This window comes from Eurytemora carolleeae, unplaced genomic scaffold (genome assembly GCF_000591075.1).
Source record: "Eurytemora carolleeae unplaced genomic scaffold, Eaff_2.0 scaffold187, whole genome shotgun sequence".
NCBI lineage: Eukaryota > Metazoa > Arthropoda > Copepoda > Calanoida > Temoridae > Eurytemora > Eurytemora carolleeae.
The window spans coordinates 214,183-237,577 of NW_019396083.1; the positions used below are offsets into that span (position 1 = coordinate 214,183).

A 23,395-nucleotide genomic window follows, 5' to 3' on the forward strand; every position below is an offset into this window, starting at 1 on the left:
AAAACATGGATTTAGAATTTATACTTTATCAAACAAAGCATGGGGGGTCACTAGAAATTGAAAAAAACGCTTTGCTTTCAACGCTTCCCTGGCTGGATATTTTCAAAATCTTTTAAAACTTTACACATTATGCAGAGTACAGTAGGGTAGGCTGATTTATTACTATTCCCTTTGCAAAAGCCATGGGTTTTTGTGACTTAAATATCCCGAAAAGCAAGTGCAACAATAGTTATTAGCAAGTAAAAAAATCTTCAAAGTATCTGAATTTGGGTATCAAAATAAGGCTGAAAAACTTGTTTTTAAAACGTATATTTCACAGGGGTTCAGTAGTTAAAGAACACTATGAGTCAGAAAATTGATTTTTTATTTTAAAGGAATTGAGCCACAATCTCAGATTGTATAATCCCTTTATCTTTGCAACCTGGTGGCATTGGGTTGCATAGACATAGGGATTAGAAAGCCAGAACTTGTGGTTATAGACTCAATTCTTTGTTTTATTAATACAAGCTTCGAATTATATCACCTTCAGTTATTGATATAAAAAAATGTAAGTAAAAAATGTCAAAATTTTTTAATTTTATAGGTTTACCACTAGCTACGTTAGACACCTGGGATAAACTAAGGGTAAGTAGTTTATGCTTTTCATAAAATTGAAATATAAAAAACAAAAAATCAGTAAAATCAGTTTTAATCAGTAAACATAAAAACAAACTCTAATTGTATACAGTACACAAAAATACAAACTCCAGTTGTATTCAGTACACATAAATACAAACTCCAATTGTATTCAGTACACATAAATACAAACTCCAATTGTATTCAGTACACATAAATACAATCTCCAATTGTTTTCAGTACACATAAATACAAACTCCAGTTGTATTCAGTACACATAAATACAAACTCCAGTTGTATTCAGTACACATAAATACAAACTACAATTGTATCCAGTACACATAAATGCAAACTACAATTATATTCAGAAATCATAATTACAAACGCATATTTTTGTAAACAGGGATAAATAAGACTGGTTTGGGGTATTTTCTGTGGATAGAAAAAAAAATTTAAAAAGTGCCCTAAGAGTACATTTTTAATAATTTCCTGATGTGTTTTTAAAAACTTTCCTGGTTTTTATGTATTTTTGTAAATTATTTCTTTGAATCTTTTAACAAGAACATTTTTAAATTATGAAAATTATGAAGAAAAAAAATTCAAGATAAACAAGTGTAAAATAGTTGTGCAAACAGTTCAAGACTATCAGTGCAGAACGAAGCGCCAAAAATTCCTTGGGATTTACAAATTTTTGCAAATATGGTTTGCTTCCTGTACAAAAAGATATGTCAAGAGTTGAAAGATGTTCTGAATATTTTTGAATTTTAAATTTTCTAAAAATGTTTAGAATAAGAGAGAAGTTCTAAGGAAATAATGTATTGCAAATTTATTATCTGTATACAACTACATCGGTAACCAATGTAAAGAGTTAATTTAGTTAGAAATGCATAAAATATTTATTATTTAGTAGTTAAAGGGAGTGTTCGCGAAAAATGAAAGGGGGTATAGACTTAGTACGATAAAAAAGCGCTTTTGATCGCTACTAATCTTACTTCTATCTGTTGCAAACTTTAAACAAATGTGGCGAAAGATAATCGATGACTATAGGTTGTAATATCTAAATGATTTGTTTGAAATTAAATTAATTTTTTTACGGTCTAAGTAGCATGCTGCTATTTTCTCATTTTGCATGGCCGCTAAGTTATTCGGTATGAGACGTCCTTAACAATTTTCTCAATATATACGCAACAGATAGAAGTAAGATTAGTAGCGATCAAAAGCGCTTTTTTATCGCATTAAGCCTATACCCCCTTTCATTTTTCGCGAACACTCCCTTTAAGTTCAAATACTGATAATGGAAGACTACAGATATTCAGTTTTTTAATTAAATGATTTTATGGCGCTCTTTAAAACTGCTCCTGCATATTCATGGTTATATATTTCTTTGCAATCACTGAGATTTACGTAGAGAAATACGAAAACCCATTAAAAAATTGTCAAGACGACATTTCATAAATTCCTTCGATGACTCTAAATCTCTGGGGTAAACTGTATTTTAACTCACCACAAACTAGAGAGAAGGGGGGGAAGAAATATTACTGGTAAGACTTTACAACCTCGTAGCTTCTCGTGTTTTGATTATGCGAACAAGTATAAGAAAATCAAATAAATTTATCTGAGCCTGCGATTTAAAAAATTCAAGAAAATACGACTCAGGTCTAAGCTGTCGTTGGGCATTATTTACTGCTTGAGCTTTCTGATTCAAGCTGTATCTTATTTTCCACAAGTTTAGTTCAAAAAACCGGTTTAATATTCTATTGGATGGTGGATTTCCATGGTAAGAATTGCTGCATTCCGGGTTTTTATGAGAACAAGACCTCATTGAGCCTTATTCTCCACTAAAACCAACCAAGGTCGGTATTATTTTCATTGGCCGCCTAACTCCTACGTCGAGCCTAAAATCTCGCAGCTGTCAATCACCTGACACAAGCTGCCGTCAGAGTTGAGTCTAAGATTGGGTCGTAAAGCTAGGTTTAAGGAATTACGACCCGAGTCAAAGATTTTAAATCACGGGCTCTGGTTACATATCAAATATTCCAAACATATTTCTTTCTTTTTGGTACCTCATTTAAATAACCTGGATGTGTAAATAAGAAAAACTAAAGTTGTGAAAATTTCTTTTGACGGGTTTTTTGCACGTAATTTTCAAAATTTCTTTGCAAAACTTGTGCAATCCGTTTCCTCATTCTAACCAAAAAATTATCAAATTATGACAACTGCAAGTGGGTCAAAACAAAGATTTAGTATGTTACAGGAAAAAGTAGTCACTCAGGCAGTGTTCCTCAGGCAGTTAGTATAAAAAGCCTGGTTTTAGACCTAATGGGATGGCTATGGGTAATTAGGAAAAGTCAGAAAATTCCAACAACCTAAGACCAATACTTTTTGAGTTATGTAAAAAACTACAGAAGGGGTCAAATTGACCCCCCCCCCCCCAGCAGGAATACGGCTAACTCTAGTTTATATTTTTGAAGGTTTTGACTATGGCCTGTGTGACTTTGTCCTGCTGTGTCTTGAATATATTAGCGTTAAAGCTGGAGCAGGCAAACAAAATAGTTCTCATGGACAGGTAAAATACATCATTTACCGGGTATCCTAAAGAAACATTAGATTTTAGTGATAAATTTGAAAACGTGTTTGCCAAGAAATAGCATTTTAATATCTGATTTCAAAAGCCAAAATATTCTTATGTCTGCTAGAGTTTATTTTATGAAAACGATAAATGGCTGTAAAAATGTGTCTATGTGTCTCTTGTTTTATTCTGTAATTTTCTTGTTTTACTAACCTATATGCAGTCAAAACATAAACAAACAAATTGTAAGCATAGCAGACAAAATTCTAAAGGATTACAGCTTTCTCAGTAGGTATCGCTAGCTTACTCGATATCAAAATCATCACTCCATTCCCATGTTTATTGGGACACCCTGTACAATCAAACATATAGTTTGTGCAGAAAACAACTGCACCCAAGGTACTAATGCAAGGAAAGTTAATTACGGTCGCGTATACTCTGCGTACATATTGAAACCAGTTCTCTCTGGGCGGACTTGGTAGACAAGAATAGATGAATCAGTGTTCGTTTAGTATCCAAGGAGGATAAAAGAATTTAATTTTGATAATTTTGAAAATTCACATAATAGTTTCCTATGACCAGAACTTGAATTTGTCAGAATGACATTTTTTTTGTGAAAATAGGCTGTCAGGCTGTGACATCCGTCTTGTGTTCACTTTTCCGCCCAAAGACAGTACACTGCAGTACAAAAAATGCGTACACCTCTCAAATATCTTTCCTTGCATTAGTACCTTGACTACACCCATAGTACACTATAAACTTCCCGGTACTATATAGTAAATGCATCACGCTGGATTAATCGGGGCGAGATACATTTGGTTTCTTCAATTTGAATTCATTTGCGTGTAGAACCAAAGAGAATAGAATATATATTAGAGTGGAATTTAGAGAATCCTTCGGTATGAATTTTTTCAGTCCCTTTCAGACTGAAAGGGAGTTCAAAGTGTAAAAATCATGTAAATGTTCACAAATTATATGCAGTTGAGTACATTAATACAGTATGTTCCCTAGAATATCTATTTAAATTTTAAATTTTTAAAAGCTGTTAAATAAACTTTATAAAATGAATTAGGTGAACAAAAAACAACATTTGATTATGTTTATAACGGAAAATCATCGTTTGTTAAGTGAAAGGCATAGAGTCTATGTGAAAGTATCATTGGTCAAGTATGAAACCAGTCTATTTCATAATTTGGTTTTCTTTTAATATTAGTTTCAGATTTTCTATAAAATAATGTTCCAGGGCCCAACAGGTTATATGGCGCAAATATGTGAAGTACACCTGCAGTATGGAAACAATACAACAAAATGGCCGTTTTACACATTTTTCTAGTAAATTCCACTCTAATATATATTCTATTCTCTTTGTATTTAACTCAATCATCTTTAAACTTACCTTTTTAAACCTTTTTAGTCGGAAAATCCGAGGTCAGAAAAAATTTAAGACAACATTCATAAACTTATCATTCCTTGAAAAAAATTGAAATTTATTTTCATAAAACTCAGATTCATTAGCGAAAATATTTTCAAAACGATAGTTTTGAAAAAAGATCGCTTTTTGTTTTTTAAAAGTTCAAAAACGATCGTTTTTTGAAGCAATAAAAGGAAACGAAAAACGATTGTTTTTTCGATGGTGTTTACAGACGATTTACAACCCTATGCCTGCATACATTCTTTCAGGAAAAAAATTTAAAATCTTTGAAGAAATAATTAAAATATTTTAAATATTAAATCCACAGCCTAAAGTTTAAAGATATATCAAAAAAAGAGATGTTTTTATTCCCAGGATATTATCGGGTTGCAAGTTATTATCGAATCTCGGAATTCTATTGCGAAATTTCGGTGTTGCAGTTGTAGGGGTTTTTCAATTGATCTGCCAGGGGTTGTAATCTGGCAGCACATTAATCCATCCACTCTTCATTTATACTGAGAAGAGGGCTGACAAGATTCCTGCTGACTAAGGCCTTGCCCTTAGGCCTGATAATAGTAGAGTGCAGGAATTCCTCTAATATACTGGAATATAAAAAATATAACTAATAATACAGAATAATGATAATCAAATCATCATTGTAACACAAAAAAATTCAAAATATATTCATTTTTAAATAAAACTGTTTTTTCTGTTCAGATCATCAGCTATCGTTGTTGCATTTACAATACAGGTAACAAACTTATATAAAAGAGAAAACGGTCATCAAAAGAATTGGATTTTAAAAACCACCAGCAAGCAATCTATGCGAGATTATTGGTACAACTTTGGCGGAATTAAACTTGATAGATAAACAAGGTCTGAAAAGTCGCATGCTTTGCTGATAACCCTTTTCTTGATTGAAAAAGTTTGAATTTTCATTTTTTTTATCTTTTGAATAAAACATCTTTTTTAAGTAGAGAAATCAAAATTTTTCAGATCGTTGTTTTTGGTGACTACCCTGGACTTCTCACATGTATTGGTAAATTTTGTTTTAATTCCAGAATACAAAGGAATTGAGGCTTTATCACAAACTCAAACTTTCTAATTCCTACATCTTACTAACCAGATGATGTAAACCTTTGATATTTCAAACTTAGGTTATTTTATCCATTAGAATTCATAGTATAAAAGGTCTACAACATTGGGTTGCAAAGAAATAACGATTAGAAAATCTGAGTTTGTGGCAAAGACTCAATTCCTTTACTAGACTTTTTAGAGGCAAATTTTTGTAACTCTTAGCACTCACAATCTTTCTCTGATGATGTTGCCTTAAAAAATTTGGGACCCAAAGTGTATATATAGAAGATGCATCATACCGCCTTAAAAAAATGGGACCCAAATTATATATAGAAGATGCATCATGCTGCATAAATATCAATGTGTTATCCTTCTGCAAAAATTGTTTCTCTCTGCTTAAAATAATGATAGATACGTCCAAGGAGAATTAAATATTCAATTCTCCTTGGATATGTCTATATTGTAACAGTACATAACAACATGAGAAACATTTTTCAGTTATTTTTAAAAGCAAAATGATTATTGCTTTATCGTTTAGCATTTTCTCTTCCATGAGTTATTAATAAAAAAAAATTTTGCGACTTTATTTCCGTGAATTTTTTAAGTTAACAAAAATAAAAACTTTTCGAAATTCTGAGCATCCATGAACCTTCCCTGAGGTCATGTGAGGTCCAAAACTAAATTTGGACCCGATCGGGTCAGCCAATTTTTACGCTTATTGGATACAAACAGACAGACAAGCAAAGTCAATACATAGATTATCGGTTATGCGATTCTGATTGGTTGGATTTGCAATAGCCGATATGAAGCGCGCTAAGTGGACCTCGATTTATACTTTGCTTAACCCAGTTCTACCAGAATGATCGATATATAAACTATTTAGATACAGGGTGTACCAAAAAAAACATGGGAATTCAGTGAGGAATTTGATATCGTCTTTGTTATGAATTAGCATTGTAATACCTAATTTTAAAAGCCATAATATTATTATGTCTGCTAGAGTTTATTTCATGAAAAGGGTAAAAGACTGCAAAGATGTGTCTATATCCGCAAGATGAACAGGGAAGACGGACAAGTTTACTCTGTTTGTATTCTGTAATTTATGCGGCCACGTGTAAGGTTAAGTTATGACACTTTCTTTTATTTAGGGTTAGGTGAGGTTAAGTCTCTTTCTGGGCCGAGCGCTGCTGCCACGGGTTTGAATAAGTTATGACACTTTATGGGCCGAGCGCTGAGGCTAGGACTCAAACTCAATCTACAAATGTCATCCCCCCCCTTAATCATGCTTTTACTATATCAAAGAATTATTTGAAAATACGATATCGTATTCGTCACTGAATTCCCATGTTTATTGGGACACCCTGTAGTTTCTAGGATATCTTCTTACACAATTATCGTTTTAGGAGTTGGACTAGCTATGTGTGCCATTTTCTTGCTTGGAGTTAAGAAGATATTTCTTTCAAAGAAGCCAAAGGAAGATTCTGTCCCAAGCGCATAACAACATTATTTTTTGTACGCGTGTACTACACTTCAAAAATGTGTATAAAAGGGGTGTTAAAAGATGTAAATTTCAGTTTTTGATAATATGAGAGATAATTATGATATACAGAAAATAAACACTCCCTTGCAGTAAATATTCTGCAGTATGGAATTTTTCTGCAACTTAACATCACTCTTCCAACTATTTACAATAACAACATGGTTAATTTAATTCTGCCCTTTATATCAATCAATCATCATTTGGGATCGTATCTGATGGAATTAAATGGACCTCTGAGTTGTTAAATTGGGTGAAATTTTGTAGCGGAAAATAAGAAATAACCTTTTATCGCAAATCAGTTCTACATTTTTTAACTATGAAGAAATAAATGTGATGCCTTACATGATACCTTATGCACAATGTTAAAATAAGTTATTTTGTTTTATATGTTCCAAGTTCAAAGGATGAAAGTTAGATTGGTATGGGTGCCATTGGAAACTTTATAGAAGGTATTTGTGTACTTTTATACTGAATGGAAATAAAACTTGTGCAGGAACTAAAATAGAAAATTTTTTTGATATAATCTATAGAACTAGATTATTCACAATGTTTTATATAAGTTTAGTTTTAGGCTAGATGTGAGGCGCATGAGGAAAAGTCAGAAAATTAATTGAGTTTTTGCCATAAACTTTATTTTTATAATTCCTATATCTTTGCAACCTGATGGTTTCAACCTGTAATATTTCTAATTATGATACTAGTTGTAACGAAATACATAGTTTGAAATATCTGAGGTCACTTGGACACAGTTATAGAAGAACTATCAATTATATGAGTAAACTCAAACTTATTATCTGGGCAAACTAAATATCTATCAGACGTATAAAGTTCCAGTAATTGTTTTAAATTGATCAAATTTAAATCTTTCAAACTGAAAAAAAGGAATTCCAAATGCTGCTTTTACTCGAAATTAAGTGGTCGATGATCCTGTCCAAATCTCTTACTCCTTATTTAATATAATAGTTTCCTTTACGTTATTTATTTTAAAGATAAGTGCAAGGAAAAGAATAAGAATATAAATCACAAAGTATCTGGTTTCAAAGATATATATACCTCTAGTTTCACGATTCTTACAACTAATATATACGTATAGACTTAAACAAAATAGATTATACTGAACAACTTTACTATAAAGAGGAGGAGAGGAGTGAGGCTTAATTAAAAAGGGGGAAATTATCTAACTCAAAATAAGGGTTACGCAAAATAATACCTAGAGCAGCAAAAAAAAGAAGGCCCCCTGGGAAAGGTATCGCACTACGCCCTGAAGGGAGGGAAGGGGGTTTATATACTTTTTGAAAGGGGGGAAAAAGGGTATTTGCGTAATAAAAAAAGGGAGGGGAGGGTTGTATTGGTAGAAACAAAAAGGTTCGAAAAAGGGGGAACATCAATTAAGGGTAGAGACATAGGGGGGTGGGAGGCCTACGTTGGTCTAGGTATAATAATCAGGCAGGGGGATGACAATTTGTGTACCACTAGGCCTGACATGATAAAGGCCTAGCTACGGTATAAAAAAGGGGAGGGGGAAAAATCGATAAGAGTAAAAAAAAAGGGGAGGCTTACACCTGCAGAGATCTAATTCCGGTAATTGCAGGCATCGAAAGTTCTAGATCTCTGACTAAGGGTGGCAGACTAATTATCTTCTTTCTGATCAAACATAATTTTTTCACATCACATCCCTAATTATTGTTATTGATATCGTCGTCTTCGGAAGAGGAGATGTCCATGATTATTCCTTCATCCGAAAACTCATCTTCAGAACTCTCAAAATCTTCTGCATCTTCTGAATCTTCGTGGAGATCATTGAACTCCGGGTCGGGGGTGCATGTACACTGTACAGTAGTCCTGAAACAAGTAATACATTATTTGTTAGAAAATGTACAGTTATGTACACAGTTTATATATCAATTTATCGAGACAGGGACATCAGATAGAACTATTATTTCGTCGCTATCAACGCCTAAAATTTCTAGGCATTACCCCCTTTTCCTGTTATTTTTCCTGTTCAATTTTACCTTAACTGATCCTTTAAAAATTAAAACTTTAATCTTAAAGGTTTTTTAATGTTAAATGTTAAAAATGTGGGATCTGTTTCGTCTTCTTAGAACTATTTTTTTTCGTGTTTTTTTTCCTCTTTCGATTTTTTGTAACTAACAGAGCCAAACAAATCTATGCAACTTTTATTTCATCATAATAAAAGAGTAAAAAAGCAAAAATGTTACAATAGACTATTTCTATTAAATCCTAAAATTTCTGAAGATCGGGTTGACCAATTTAGAAATATTTTTATAATATCTCAACAACTTTTTTGAAGTCGATACAAATTGTTGTTCGGTCGGTCATAAAATAACGCAGTTAAAGGTTTCACATTATTTGAAATGTCCTGGCCATTCATTTGAAGACATTTCACTGTTCTATTTCTATTGATCTAATCATTAATAGCCGTGCTGTAACAATTAAACCTGAACTAAAATTGCGAAATTACGACACAAAAAATTGCGGATTTGTTCCCTTTCCGTCCATTCAATATTTGTAATTCGTATACTTTCATGGTTTCCACTAAAATCTAAAAAACTATTTTAAATTTATCATGATTGAAAATTGCAAAAGACGAAGTATGATATTGAAAAAGACGACATTAATCACGCTCACCTTGTATCTTAAGATCTCTCTCCTTTTATTTAAAATTTATTTTGTAGTTTTGTCTCATGATATTTCCTTGTTGGGATAAACCTTTAACATACAAAGAAACAAGATTACACAAGTCGTCTTTCACAGTCCAAAATTTGAAAATTGACGACAGAAACGGAACCAGTCCGGTAAATTTTAAGTAAATTCTAGTCTGGCTACCTTGTTCCATAAACAAGGGTTGGATTTTTATATTTTTATTTATATTTTTACATTCGGAAAATTATTTTTATAATCTAGATATTTCTTAATATCTCCGTCAATGGCAAAAACTCCAAATATTTCTGTTGGCAGCTGATGTAACTTAGGAAACTATTGTTATTGAATTTATAAAAAAATGCTGTTGTGTAGAAATTCACAAAGTCTATAAAGTTTTGGAAAAAGTCAAGATTCTGAATGCTATTGATAAAGAACTTGAAAGAAACTTTGAATGTTTACGTTTAGGGCTGAATCAAAGGAAATATGAGAACTAGCTGAAACTAACAAAAAAAGAAAAAAAAGTTAAATAAAAAATTATTTACATTTTGTATAGCTATTTGTTTTTAAACAAACTGTTCATGTACCCAACCCCAGAGACGTTATTTTTATACATTAAAAATTAATTCCTTTGTCCCCGTTCTTAGATTCAGTCAGATTTTATTTTATATTTGCACAGATATTATTGAAAAAGATTTAATGAAATATATTTTACTTTATGTCTATAGAGAAACTATAATATTTCACCAAACAAAAGTTACGTGAGATATTTTTCCAATTATTAACAAATATTCTTGCATTTGCTTTACTTTATTTAATTTTTTCCACCACAAAACATGTATTTAAATAATTGTAATGTATTTTGTAAACCAATGCTAATCCCGTTTTTTGGTCAGCATATATAAAACCGCCTGAATGGAAAATAAAAAATTTTTTTAGCACCATCTCTAAATAGGACTGGGCAAAGTTGAGGTATGTTCTCGACTGTAAAAGTTGTCGGAATTTGTTGAGAATGAGAATTTCTGTTCATTTATATGTTAGTGCTAATTGTCTGATACTCCAGGAACATTTTGGAAGGATTTTTCTTCAGATTCTAATTCCAGATATATGTGCTATATAAGAGCATTTTAGTACAGTACAGTACAGTACAGCACAGCACAGCACAGCACAGCACAATTTGTGCTATCACTGTTTACCTTAGCTATGAAGTAGGTTTCAAAAGCAGAGACACCGAGTTTTTTTAAGATTCTGGAAGTAGAGTATGTCTAAAACTAGCATGTATATTTTTTAGAAATCCCTGTCGAGCCCTTTTAGAGAAAATTCCATTTAAACTTTGTTGTTTAGTTTAGACTGATAAAAGGCGTTTGACTCAAAAGTTTTTATGAGATTATTAGGGAACCCGAAAAGTTTTAAGCTTTTCTGCTTACTTATTATCATCATATGACAAATTTATGATGTAGAATTAACGCATCGAAAGAAATTAACCATATAAACAATGATTTATAGGGTTTGAACCTCAAAAGATAAAAGTGGAAGCACATTTTAGTTGCATAAATCTAGGGTTTTCCACTATTCGTTTATGAGGATGAAATGTGAAAGGTTCAGATGCTTTTTATGAAATAAATAACTGTCATATAATAAATGTTATTAGTCTCTTTAGTATCAAACAACTTACCAAATTATGGAAGAAGACATTTTAAACTATTCACCAACTGTCATGATTCGTGGGACACCCTGTAGACTTGTAGTCTACTTTCAGAATCTGAAAAAATCTCAGGTTTCTCTGTTTTTAAACCTTATACTTCATGGCTGAAGTGAAGGGTGGGCAGAATTCCAATTTGATAAACATTTTATGATTTTTTAATGGAAATTTTGGAGTTTTGGCAAACCGTTCACATGGTTAATCCTTCAAACAAGCGTTGATGGATTATACCATTAACAATTTGACAACCTTTTTCAGTGCTTCACACAGCTTCTAGAAGGCTGATGACGCTAATTGCAATAAGACAACCATAACCGACAGAATATCTTCCGTTAACACCGTTAATAAAATTGAGATTGTTAACTAACAGTAACTTTTAAAAAACGGAAAATACCGTTGACGAAACAAACGTTTCATTTTCCCTTAAAACGATTACATGATATTCTTTCTTTTAACGGTTGGAACTGACTGTTAAAGAAACGGCTTGAAAGAGTTGGAATGTGCCCAGCCCTATCTCTGAACCATGAAATAATGAATCAATTAAGGAATATTTTTGTAAAAATCTAGAAAATTTAGTTCAATAAAATTAATTTCACATTATTTTTTCAAATTCCGTGATATTCGTTATAAGCTTTAAGCAAACGTAAATGGCTATGATGTCATAACATGAATTTAATCTGAATTATGCCATTGTCAAAAGTTCGATATGTTTACATTGCTTAACAACAAAGAATTGTAACTTTTCTGAATAGTTAAAAGATTTACTATTTTGACTTGTTTTATGACATGAATTACACGCGTTAAAACATGAAACATTTGAACGGCTTTTCAGTTTATATTTATATAAATTATAATGGTTAGATGACAGTATGTATAATAATGTTTATATTGGAGCCTGTAATAGGATCCGAGTATTAAAGTCAGTTGTTGAATAAGGATTCAAGAAGTATGAGACATCAGTTCTCTGCTTTAATCCTTCTTCTATTTAAGTGAGACATTTTATCAAGCTTAAAGGGACTGTAGATTCTATTTCAAGTGCTTTAAAGGGACTGTAGATTCTATTTCAACATTAAAGGGACTGTAGTTGCTATTTCAACTTTAAAGAGACTGTAGTTTCTATTTCAAGTTTAAAGGGATTGTAGTTGCTATTTCAAGTTTTAAGGACTGTAGATTCTATTTCAAGTGCTTTAGAGGGACTGTAGATTCTATTTCAAGTGCTTTAAAGGGACTGTAGATTCTATTTCAAGTTTAAAGGAACTGTAGTTTCTATTTCAAGTTTAAAGGGACTGTAGTTTCTATTTCAAGTTTAAAGGGACTGTAGTTTCTATTTCAAGTTTAAAGGGAATGTAGTTGCTATTTCAAGTTTAAAGGGACTGGAGTTTCTATTTCTAGTTTAAAGGGACTGTAGTTGCTATTTCAAGTTTAAAGGGATTGTAGATTCTATTTCAAGTTTAAAGGGACTGGAGTTTCTATTTCAAGTTTAAAGGAACTGTAGTTGCTATTTCAACTTTAAAGGGACTGTAGTTTCTATTTCAAGTTTAAAGGGAATGTAGTTGCTATTTCAAGTTTAAAGGGACTGGAGTTTCTATTTCAAGTTTAAAGGGACTGTAGTTGCTATTTCAACATTAAAGGGATTGTAGTTGCTATTTCAAGTTTAAAGGAACTGTAGTTGCTATTTCAAGTTTAAAGGGACTGTAGTTTCTATTTCAAGTTTAAAGGGACTGTAGTTGCTATTTCAACTTTAAATGGATTGTAGTTGCTATTTCAAGTGACCCTATGCTAGATTCACAACGGTACTCTTTAAACCTCTATCTCATCAAAAGTCGTTGTCTTGCTAGCTTGGAACGTATTTAGTTCTCATAATTTATTCCATCGGTTCGCATCAAGAAATCCGCAAGTCACATTTGTAGAGAGACCACAATCAAAAAATACAATTTTGTTAAAGAAAATTCATGGATATCTTTTTCTGAGGCAAACCTTTGAAAGGTTTGTAAACCAGATATAGCACTCTGCAACACTCTCTACTAGACTCTGCTATTTCTTCGGTCAGTATACTGCAAATCCCTGCAGTACACACTGAAAGCTTAGTCGAGGGTGACAAAAGTAATGTCATTTGAAATTCCATGTGGTGGGGGAGAAATTGTTTACTAAAAGTTTCTAATTCTAGAGCATACAAACATTTGCTATTTGCTTAAAACATATTTAAACAATCTTTAAGTTAGATATTGTGTCCCAATAATTATTTAAACTAAGATAATTGTTTTAAAAAGTGTGTACAATGGACCTCCCTTGATTCTTTTATCTTAAACAAATTGTTTAATTTTATCTCAAGACAAAATACTTCAGAAACTTTTTAAATTTTGAAGTAAAAATATGGCAGACCTCATTTTGTAAATCCCAAGATCATGTACTTTACGTGGATTAATATTACAAGGTTTTTATGAAAAATGTTGGGTATATCAAAGACGAATGAGGTACTTTAAATTTGGACACCCTGTAAAATAGATAATTGGGACACCCTGTAGAATAGATGATTAGGACACCCTGTAGAATAGATTTGAATTCAAGTTGAATATGAGCAATTTAAACCGTCCAATCAATTTGTAATGTTAATAACTGTAAACTTTTTACGCTGCAATTAGTTTTATTGACTAACTTTAAGCAATATTTCTCACTTACTATTTTATTCCTTTAATCTTCTTAAATATAAAACTTTTTGCTTATAGAAAAAGATACTTAATACTTAATAGTTGCCACTTCAACATTATGATATAATAAAGGCTAATAAAAAATACTTAATACTTAATAGTTGCCACTTCAACATTATGATATAATAAAGGCTAATAAAAAATACTTAATACTTAATAGTTGCCACTTCAACGTTATGATATAATAAAGGCTAATAAAAGGGGACCATAACACTTTTGAATTAAACCATTTAAGCATAATGATGCTGCTTCATCAAATTGGCATAATTTTCTTACATAATTTCATCATAAAAGGTATTGATAATTTTTAGGGAACTTAACCTTTTTTTCTTATTTCCTTTTATTACTTTTTTATTTTTGTTACAAACACCTAGAAAGGTAATTTTTGCTGTTGGGAACCGCGACTAGAGCAGAAAAGAGAAAATCCCTAGAGCCAAGATGCCCAAACCAAAGTTGACACTACCAAAGACATATTATCAAAAAATACACAAAATAATACACGGAAAAAATTATGTATAGCAAAAGTGCACTTTGAAAAATTACTTATGGCATTAAATGGCTCTTTTAAAAACAGAACTAGCAAATAATATTTTGCAAAAATGACCACCGTGATAAGAAACTAACTACTCCCCACAAGCTTTAACTTTCTCATCCTTGCATTTCCGAAAGTTTTTTTATGGTTTAACTTTCTGAACAGCTTTAGGAAAGTTTTGTAAGGCCTTCACAATCACAAATCCTAATTGATTCGTAAACAATGGAGAACCTAGTGTCAAGTAATCAGTTGTTTTGTACAATGAATGATATGAGTATATTTGTTTATGTCGGGTGGTCTCCTCACAGGAACTGGAGTTAGATAATCTTATTCAACGAATACAAGCTCAGCACCAACAACATTCAAGGATTTGCATCATTGATCTAGGTCAGCTATTTTACAGTTTAAACTCAGTCCAAGGTTTAAATGACGGGGAGGGTAAAACTGAATCTGAAATCTGACTTTCTCAGTCGAGTAACTTTCACGTTTACAGCTCTTAATACTTCAAAATAACTCACTGGTGCCAGAAATGGACTGTTTTTTCCAATTTAAGACGTCAAACAAAGATTTAAAAGCTTTTCCACTTAATCTTGAGTCCAGTCATTGAAGCCAAGATATACCCAAAACAGTTTTACGCTTGTAAAAAATTATTCTTAGTAATAAGCTGGTGTAAGGCCCATAATATATGTTGGGATTATTTTTTTTGAGTTGAGTCTCTCATCTTATTTGTAGCCAATTATTATCATAAAGATTTATTCACACACAAAGATATAAATACATATATAAATGGTGTAGTTTAAATTTGTTTAAATAAATTTTTGAATATATAGTTTTACAAATGAAAAAAAGAAAAATATGCAAAATTATGCACAAATAGGTGACATTGATCATTATTCATTACAAAACATATTTATCATTTCAGTTATTACGTAATCATCGAATCCTTCAAGATAAAAGTTATTGTTTTTTGTATTTAAAAGTTCTTATAAAACTGGATTCCAAACACTGTTTTGATAATATGCACTCATTGCAGCACCAGCCTGATAAGAGTGTGCACATTCTCACCCGTTTTATGCAGAATACCTCTGGACCTTTTTATTTCCAAACCTTGAAACAGGGGTCCATAATTCCATTTCTGATCCCACATGGAATCGGGGTTGAAAGTACATTTATGGGCATGAAAATACACGTTCTTTTGTCATTGTGAACTTTGGCAAGTTTTTTGTGTGTGTGTACTACATTTGGGGTGTTAAATGATGTAAATTTCAGTAATTAATATAAGAGATAACTTATGATAAATAGAAAAGTTAACACCACTTTCAGTAAACATTCTGCAGTATCATACTTCCAATTGTTTGCAACAACAACATGGTAATTTTCTGCCCCTAATATCAATCAATCAACATTTGGGATCGTATTAGATGGAATGATATGGACCCCAGCCTATAAACGGTGAAATGGGCTATATCCAGGATAAAAATTTGTTAAATTACTTTTTAACAGAAGAAATGTTCAACTTACAAGAACATTGCAGTGTAATTTTTATAATGTTTATTATGTGTTTAGTGGATGATCTAGAAATGAGTTTACCAGCAGCAAGCCCTGAAAACGGAATAAAAATAAAACATGCAATCAACTTTATCAGTTATGATATGAACACTACTATTCAAATGACAAAGGTATATTTAGATCTATAGTTTTTTTTTCAGGTTACCTTAAAATAAACCTTTAAGAATGAAACGTGCCTCAAAAATTATTGCAATTGGCAATATTGCTTTCATATTTTTAAGCTTAAAAGGTTTAAGATGAATGATTGGTATAAATTGTTCTTTGGTCACATATTTGAAACTAATTGTATCTAAATCTATTCGTTTTATTAAGGCACCAGAGAAACTCAAAGAACTGCTAAACAATGCTTTTGATTTTGGGGTAATTATTTTATAGTCAGTAATTATTACATTCTGAACATCAGAAATTTGAGCTAAGGAATCAAACATTAAAAATTTACAACTATCTTTGATATTAATCATTTTTTCAAATATTATGAATTTGAATAACTAGAGATGGGCACTTTCAACTTTTTTCATTTTGTTCACTCATCATTTCTGAACGACCTATTTCATTTTTTTTCAATAATTCAAAAACATTTGATTTCATTCATTCTCAAAATTATCATTCATTTTTCATCTATTTTGTTTTTCTTCTCACTTATTGTTTGTTCAATAAAATCATTTGTTCAGTAAATTTTTTCAAAATTCAGTTCAAAAAAAAATTTTCTTTTAAAAAACTGTCGTTTTTTAAGGTTTGTTTAAAAAAATTCATTCATTCTGTAAAAAACTATAGTTTTCCAAATCTTTTAGATAATTAGTTTGTTCAGTAAAACCAGATATTTTTCTCAAGTTTTTCAAACACTTTAAGTCATTTTCCCCTTTACGAAGAAAAATTCTGTTCGTTCTCAAAAATTTTGCTCATTACAAAAATCATGCCCATCTTTTTAAATAACTAATGTTGTGGAACTTTATTGCAAGTTTCAATTATAAAAGAATTTCTAATTAATCATGATAATTTCAGTGTTTTGATATATTTTCATTTACCATAACGTTGTTGGACATCAAATTCATAATTATATTCTAATTTCATAGTAATTCGATAGGCAAGCCAAAAGGAAGCTTATTTGATAAATGTATTTAACAGCTAAATTTGCCGATTAATTTATTGCAGATTTGTAAGTTTGACAATTTTCTAAATTTCCCTATTTATTTTCAGAATAAATGTACATCAAATTCAAGCAATCTTTTAACTAATGTGCCTAATACACCTTTTATAAAAGAACCATTCCCATCTCCTGACAAACCAGCAAGAACACCTAATGAAGAACCAGCAATGGAAGGACCTTCAAGACCATTTGTTGAAGAACCTGCAAGACCTCCTATCAAAGAAACTGAAGTACCTCCTATTAGAGAACCTGCAGAACCTTCTACAGAAATGCCAACAAGACCTTCAACTGAAGAACCCCAAAACTCTCCTATTGAAGAACCCCAAAACTCTCCTATTGAAGAATCTGAAAATCCTCCTATGGAAGAACCTGCAATACCACGTGTGGAAAAACCTGCAAGACCTCCTAACAAAGAAACTGAGGAACCTTCAAAACCTCCTACTGAAAAACCTGCAAGACCTCCAACTCAGGGATCTTCACAACCTACAAGTAAAGAACCTACCCAACCTCCAAGTGAAGAACCAGCTCCTGAGGCATCAACCACTTCAACACTCTTTAAACCCTCTTCGCTCCTCAAAGATTCAAATAATTCATTTCCCACAACCACAGATAAAACTAATAGGTATGAGGATTATGGAATTACACAAAAATTTATACCTTCATTGTTTGACCGAGATGATGAAAATTCCACAAATTCTGCAGAAACAACTGGGACTGACCCTGACAATAATACCCCAAAAGGTATAACTCCAAATTCAGGGATATCAACCCCTCTACCTAGAGATCTGACTCCAATAACTACACTAAGGCCAAAAGAAAAGGATAGAAGAACTGAAAGATTTAATCCTAATTTTACTAAACCCAAAAATATTTCGACATCAACCCCCTCTTTCTTCACTGTTCCATCAGGAGATAACTCTACTGATTTAAATAAAACTGTGCCAAGAGATTACAATGAAAACAGGAAGGAAGCTTTTGATCCAAATTTCTTTAACAGGAATAAAACTGCAACATCCACACCTTCAAACTCAAACATATCAAATCTAATAGATGAGATTCCTGACAGGAGACAGGGGTTTGATCCTAAGTTTATTCAGAATATGGAAAATACTAAACCCTCTCTTCTACTAGATCCAAATTTTACTCCAAACACAATTAATTCCACCCCATCAACACCACAAGAAAAAAATGTCCCACAGAAAGAGAACTTTAATCCAAGGTTTCTCAGCCCCAGGGAACCCATAACAAGGACAAATGATCTTGTCACTCGGCCGCCCAGAACTAGTGTTACCTTTATACCCAGAACAAGGAACACCCGTAAACCTAGAACAAGGAACACCCGTAAACCTAGAACAAGAAACACTCGTAAACCCAGACCAAGAAGAAAAAACTTTATCCCGCAGAATTCCATTCCTAGAACAAATAATCTTACTACCCGGAATCCTAGAACCAGAGGAAATGGTTTTAACCCTCTAGATCGCAGAAACAGGACAAATGAATTTTACACCACATCTTTTGGATATCGGAATCAAGAAACTGAAAACAGAACAAATAATTTTAACCCCACAAGTTTTGGTTTTCGGGATCAAGGAAATGTAAACCGAACAAACGAATTTTACCCCACAACTTTTGATTACCGGGATCAAGGAAATGAAAACCGAACACAAAATTTTGTTCCTAAGAATTTTACCAATGGTTCTGGTAATTCTTCCACAACTCCAATTAGAAATGAGTTATTTTCACCCACATTTTTAGAACCAAGAAGTACAGAGGAGTATATTGAAGTGGCTACATTTGAGGAGATTACAAGTTTAAATAATACACAGCCCAACAAGACCAAAGAATTTGAACCAAAACAATTAAAAACCAAGACAGGAGATGCTATTCAAGAAGCTACATTTACTGAGATCAGTGCAACTCCTACACTTGATGATTTTAAGCCTCCAACTTCTGTTAATGAACCGGTAGGTACTGAGTTTTTTGGGGTTATTTGATAATAACAAAATTTACATTATTTGAAAAAAGAATGTCTTTCCATTTGATTTAAGACGGTCATAAATTATCATTGTAATGTTTTTTTCTCATTTAAATTGTCATTGAGCTTTATAACCAAAAGCTCTAAGTGAAACCAAACTTACAGAATTTCCAATGAAATTGTAGATGAACCTTATGGTGCACTATCTAGAGTTTGAGAAATTTCTTTAAAATATAAGAAAAAACCAACACTTGGCTGATTTCAAATATTTTGGTGAGCATTTATGTTATCATGCTTTAAAAGACGAGTTACTTTAAATTACATTGACAATCCCGTTAAAGATTTCTAAAGATGAGAAAGTCTCAATTTTAGGTTGAAGGAGTAAATTCTGAAAGAGCAGGAATTCCTATAATCCAGCCTGGTAAGGTACTAGTATTTTTAACCAAGAAGCATTTATTAAGGGGGCTGTCTGCCTAATTTTGTAAAGCTCACTTATTTGAAAATACAACCATCGATTCCAACAATACCTGTTATCCATATGAAAAGAAGATTCAAATGGTGCTTTTGGGAAGCATTCATGATACTTTTTGTTATAGAAAAAGTAACTCAATTTAGCGTGGACAAACCTTTTAAGACTGATCCATTTTTTAAAAGATCTGATATTATTTTTTATCAAATAGACTGATCCAATTGTAACAGCTGGTATGAATTCAACAAACAGTACTACTGCTGATCCAATTGTAACAGCTGGTATGAATTCAACAAACAGTACTACTGAGCCACCCATAAAGTAAGTGACTATATATTTCTGTAGAGAAGAGTTCAGATAGAGTTTTTTTCCAAATAACTAAAGAAGCAAAAATTCAAACTTAAAAAGAAAAATCCTATAATTGTCACAGAGCGGTTATTTTTTAAAACATTTTATCTAAGTAAATGAAATAGTGACATTCGAAAAAGCAAAAATTCATCGAAGATATTGTTAAGGCATAGACTTAATTATTTAGAATATAACAACCAACAAAAAGAGAAATATAGCGAATAAAATTTTTTCATTTAACAAGCACGAGATGGGTTTTTAAAGTTAGGGCTAACTAACATAAAAGAATGGTGGCCACTATCCATAAAAAAAGAGTTCCGGAAATTATTCTATTTTATGTACTTTATTCTACAAAGCGTAAATAATACTGTGAATCCCAGATATATGGATACATAACAGAAGTTTTTGAAATGTCCTATTCTCAAACCATTTATGATCGAATGCCGCTGAATGACGAATATTCTATTTAAAAAGCTATCCTGCATATTTCAGGGCTGTTAATTTACCTTGAAATAAAAAGGAGTTTCTTAATTAATATGAAACAAATTAGGACACACAATAAGGACATATTTGGATATATTTCTATAAATTGTATTCAACCCTTCGAAGCTGCAAACATATGAGCAGCTTTCTTCATGCGCAGAACAACAATAAAGCATAACAGCTGTCATAAACTTTTAAATGAATTTCAAGACGACATTTCAGGAGTTTTTGACATGTATCCTTGTATGTGAGATCTAGATTTTCGAATTCAATTTGAAGTGATTTAAATATAAGAAATGATAAGAATTTCAGAATAATTTGAGACAGATCTTGATAGTAAGACTTCTTTAAAGGACCTTAGGTAAATAAGAACATTTATAATTAGAATGAAAATGTTTTATTTGGAATTGTTTTAACAGATGAATACGGGCAAGATTTGATGGACCCCTATGAAATTGGTATCGAGCAGGGTAAAAATTACAATCGTTTTTATAATATTTATTATTGACATCATTGTTAGTTAATATTATTATAATTATTACAATTATTATGATTAACATTAATATTATTATAATCATTTTTATCATTATTATTTATAACAGTTAATTTTTTATTATTAATTATCATTATTGTTTCATTTTTAACCTTTAATTGCATGTCAACCTAAAGATCAATTTTTTCTTGTCTTATTAAATCTCAGGTGGCATTATCCGATTCACAGTGCAGTGCCTTCTTAACCCTTATCTGATTAACCTTTCTTTATCTGATTAACCTTTCTTTATCTGATTAACCTTTCCATATCTGATTAATCTTTCTTTATCTGATTAATCTTGCTTTAGCTGATTAACCTCTCTTTATCTGATTGACCTTTCTTTATCTGATTAACCTTATCAAATCTGATTAATCTCTCTTTATCTGATTAACATTTCTTTATCTGATTAACCTTTCTTTATCTGATTAACCTTTCCATATCTGATTAATCTTTCTTTATCTGATTGACCTTTCTTTATCTGATTAACCTTTCTTTATCTGATTAATATTTCTTTATCTGATTAACCTTTCTTTATCTGATTAACCTTTCCATATCTGATTAATCTTTCTTTATCTGATTGACCTTTCTTTATCTGATTAACCTTTCTTTATCTGATTAATATTTCTTTATCTGATTAACCATTATTTATCTGATTAATCTTTCTTTATCTGATTAGCCTTTCTTTATCTGATTAACCTTTCTCTATCTGATTAACCTTTATTTATCTGATTAACCTTTCTTTATCTGATTAACCTTTCTTTATCTGATTAACCTTTCTTTATCTGATTAACCTTTCTTTATTTGATTAAACTTTCTTTATCTGACTAACCTTTCTTTATCTGATTAACCTTTCTTTATCTGATTAACCTTTCTTTATATGATTAACCTTTCTTTATCTGATTAACCTTTCTTTATCTGAATAACCTTTCATTATCTGATTAGCCTTTCTTTATCTGATTAACCTTTCTTTATCTGATTAACCTTTCTATATCTGATTAACCTTTCTTTATCTGATTTATCTTTCTTTATCTGATTAACCTTTATTTATCTGATTAACCTTTCTTTATCTGATTTATCTTTCTTTATCTGATTAACCTTTCTTTATCTTATTAAACTTTCTTTATCTGATTAACCTTTCTTTATCTGATTAACCTTTCTTTATCTGATTAACCTTTCTCTATCTGATTAACCTTTCTTTATCTGATTAACCTTTCTTTATCTGATTAACCCTTCTTTATCTGATTAATATTTCTTTATCTGATTTACCTTTCTTTATCTGATTAACCTTTCTTTATCTGATTAACAATGAGAACTAGATTTTGTCATTTTTATCTTAGAAAGTGATTCAGACAATTTACTCCATTGTTTTTGCAGCATAAATTTGCAAACCCCTGTTTACATTTTTAGGCTTCAAAAACAAAAATAGCTTTGTTCTTCAAACCTCCCCCCCCCTCCCCCTTCCCTTGATCAGACTAGGATATAAAGAGTACCGTTGTAAATCGGTCTGTTTAATGTAGGGACTAAAAAACAATATTTTTTTCACGTATTAACATCATTGTGTTAAGAGGAGTACTCGGACAGGGTTCTTCTTGATAACTTGCCATCTCCTACTCCTCAGGAATCTGTTTTTTAATTTCTAAAAGTTAGAATATAAAAATTTAGCAGGAGAGGGACCAAGAGGCAAGAAGTTTACAAAATCTAAGATTTTTTTATTACTTTAAGCCAGGGGCGCAACTAGCACTTTTATAGGGGAAGGGAACTATATTGAGTTTTCAAAGGAGGGGGAGGGCTTCCTCCACGTGTCGATTTTTTTTTTCAAAATGAAAGCAGTGTTTTAGGGAATAAAAGTCAAAAAAAGAAAAAAGTTTTTTGTTTTTAATTTTTTGCATGTTTGGCTCTGTAGTCTGTGCTTAACATGTGTGTGCCGAGTTCTTGTTCTATTATATAACTTGTTCTTGTTCTATTATATAACTTGTTCTTGTTCTATTATATAACATGTTCTTGTTCTATTATATAACATGTTCTTGTCATTTAAAACAAATTAGGTTCGACCCTCC

The 23,395-nt window shown here is 31.4% G+C and overlaps 2 protein-coding genes and 1 long non-coding RNA gene across 10 annotated transcripts in view; 2 read left to right on the plus strand and 1 right to left on the minus strand.

The window, feature by feature from the left end:
* Positions 1 to 7,708, plus strand: part of LOC111717731 (solute carrier family 35 member G1) — a 28,416-nt gene extending 20,708 nt beyond the window's left edge. For both annotated transcript variants that reach the window (XM_023493207.1, XM_023493214.1), the window contains 5 exons: positions 584 to 624; positions 3,087 to 3,181; positions 5,313 to 5,346; positions 5,592 to 5,634; positions 7,076 to 7,708. In XM_023493207.1, the coding sequence (XP_023348975.1) occupies positions 584 to 624; positions 3,087 to 3,181; positions 5,313 to 5,346; positions 5,592 to 5,634; positions 7,076 to 7,170 (308 nt within the window). In that variant the 3' untranslated portion in view covers positions 7,171 to 7,708. The remainder of the gene's footprint in view (positions 1 to 583; positions 625 to 3,086; positions 3,182 to 5,312; positions 5,347 to 5,591; positions 5,635 to 7,075) is intronic.
* Positions 7,709 to 7,871: 163 nt separating this feature from the next.
* On the minus strand, positions 7,872 to 12,164 carry LOC111717748 (uncharacterized). Its single transcript, XR_002768893.1, has 4 exons — positions 11,549 to 12,164; positions 11,070 to 11,144; positions 9,862 to 9,942; positions 7,872 to 9,054 (listed from the first exon to the last, which is right to left on the minus strand). It is a non-coding gene; the product is annotated as an uncharacterized LOC111717748 (long non-coding RNA).
* Positions 12,165 to 12,465: 301 nt separating this feature from the next.
* LOC111717632 (proteoglycan 4) overlaps positions 12,466 to 23,395 on the plus strand; it is a 14,414-nt gene continuing 3,484 nt past the window's right edge. Inside the window, exons 1-10 of one of the 7 annotated variants that reach the window (XM_023493146.1) lie at positions 12,466 to 12,564; positions 15,108 to 15,202; positions 16,382 to 16,494; positions 16,697 to 16,744; positions 17,582 to 19,495; positions 19,879 to 19,932; positions 20,187 to 20,296; positions 21,160 to 21,167; positions 21,226 to 21,276; positions 22,904 to 22,956. In XM_023493146.1, the coding sequence (XP_023348914.1) occupies positions 12,524 to 12,564; positions 15,108 to 15,202; positions 16,382 to 16,494; positions 16,697 to 16,744; positions 17,582 to 19,495; positions 19,879 to 19,932; positions 20,187 to 20,296; positions 21,160 to 21,167; positions 21,226 to 21,276; positions 22,904 to 22,956 (2,487 nt within the window). In that variant the 5' untranslated portion in view covers positions 12,466 to 12,523. Of the gene's footprint in view, positions 12,565 to 15,098; positions 15,203 to 16,381; positions 16,495 to 16,696; positions 16,745 to 17,581; positions 19,496 to 19,878; positions 19,933 to 20,186; positions 20,297 to 21,110; positions 21,168 to 21,225; positions 21,277 to 22,903; positions 22,957 to 23,395 lie in introns of those variants that run through there. The other 6 variants (XR_002768865.1, XR_002768867.1, XM_023493131.1 and 3 more) reach the window with 6 other exon arrangements.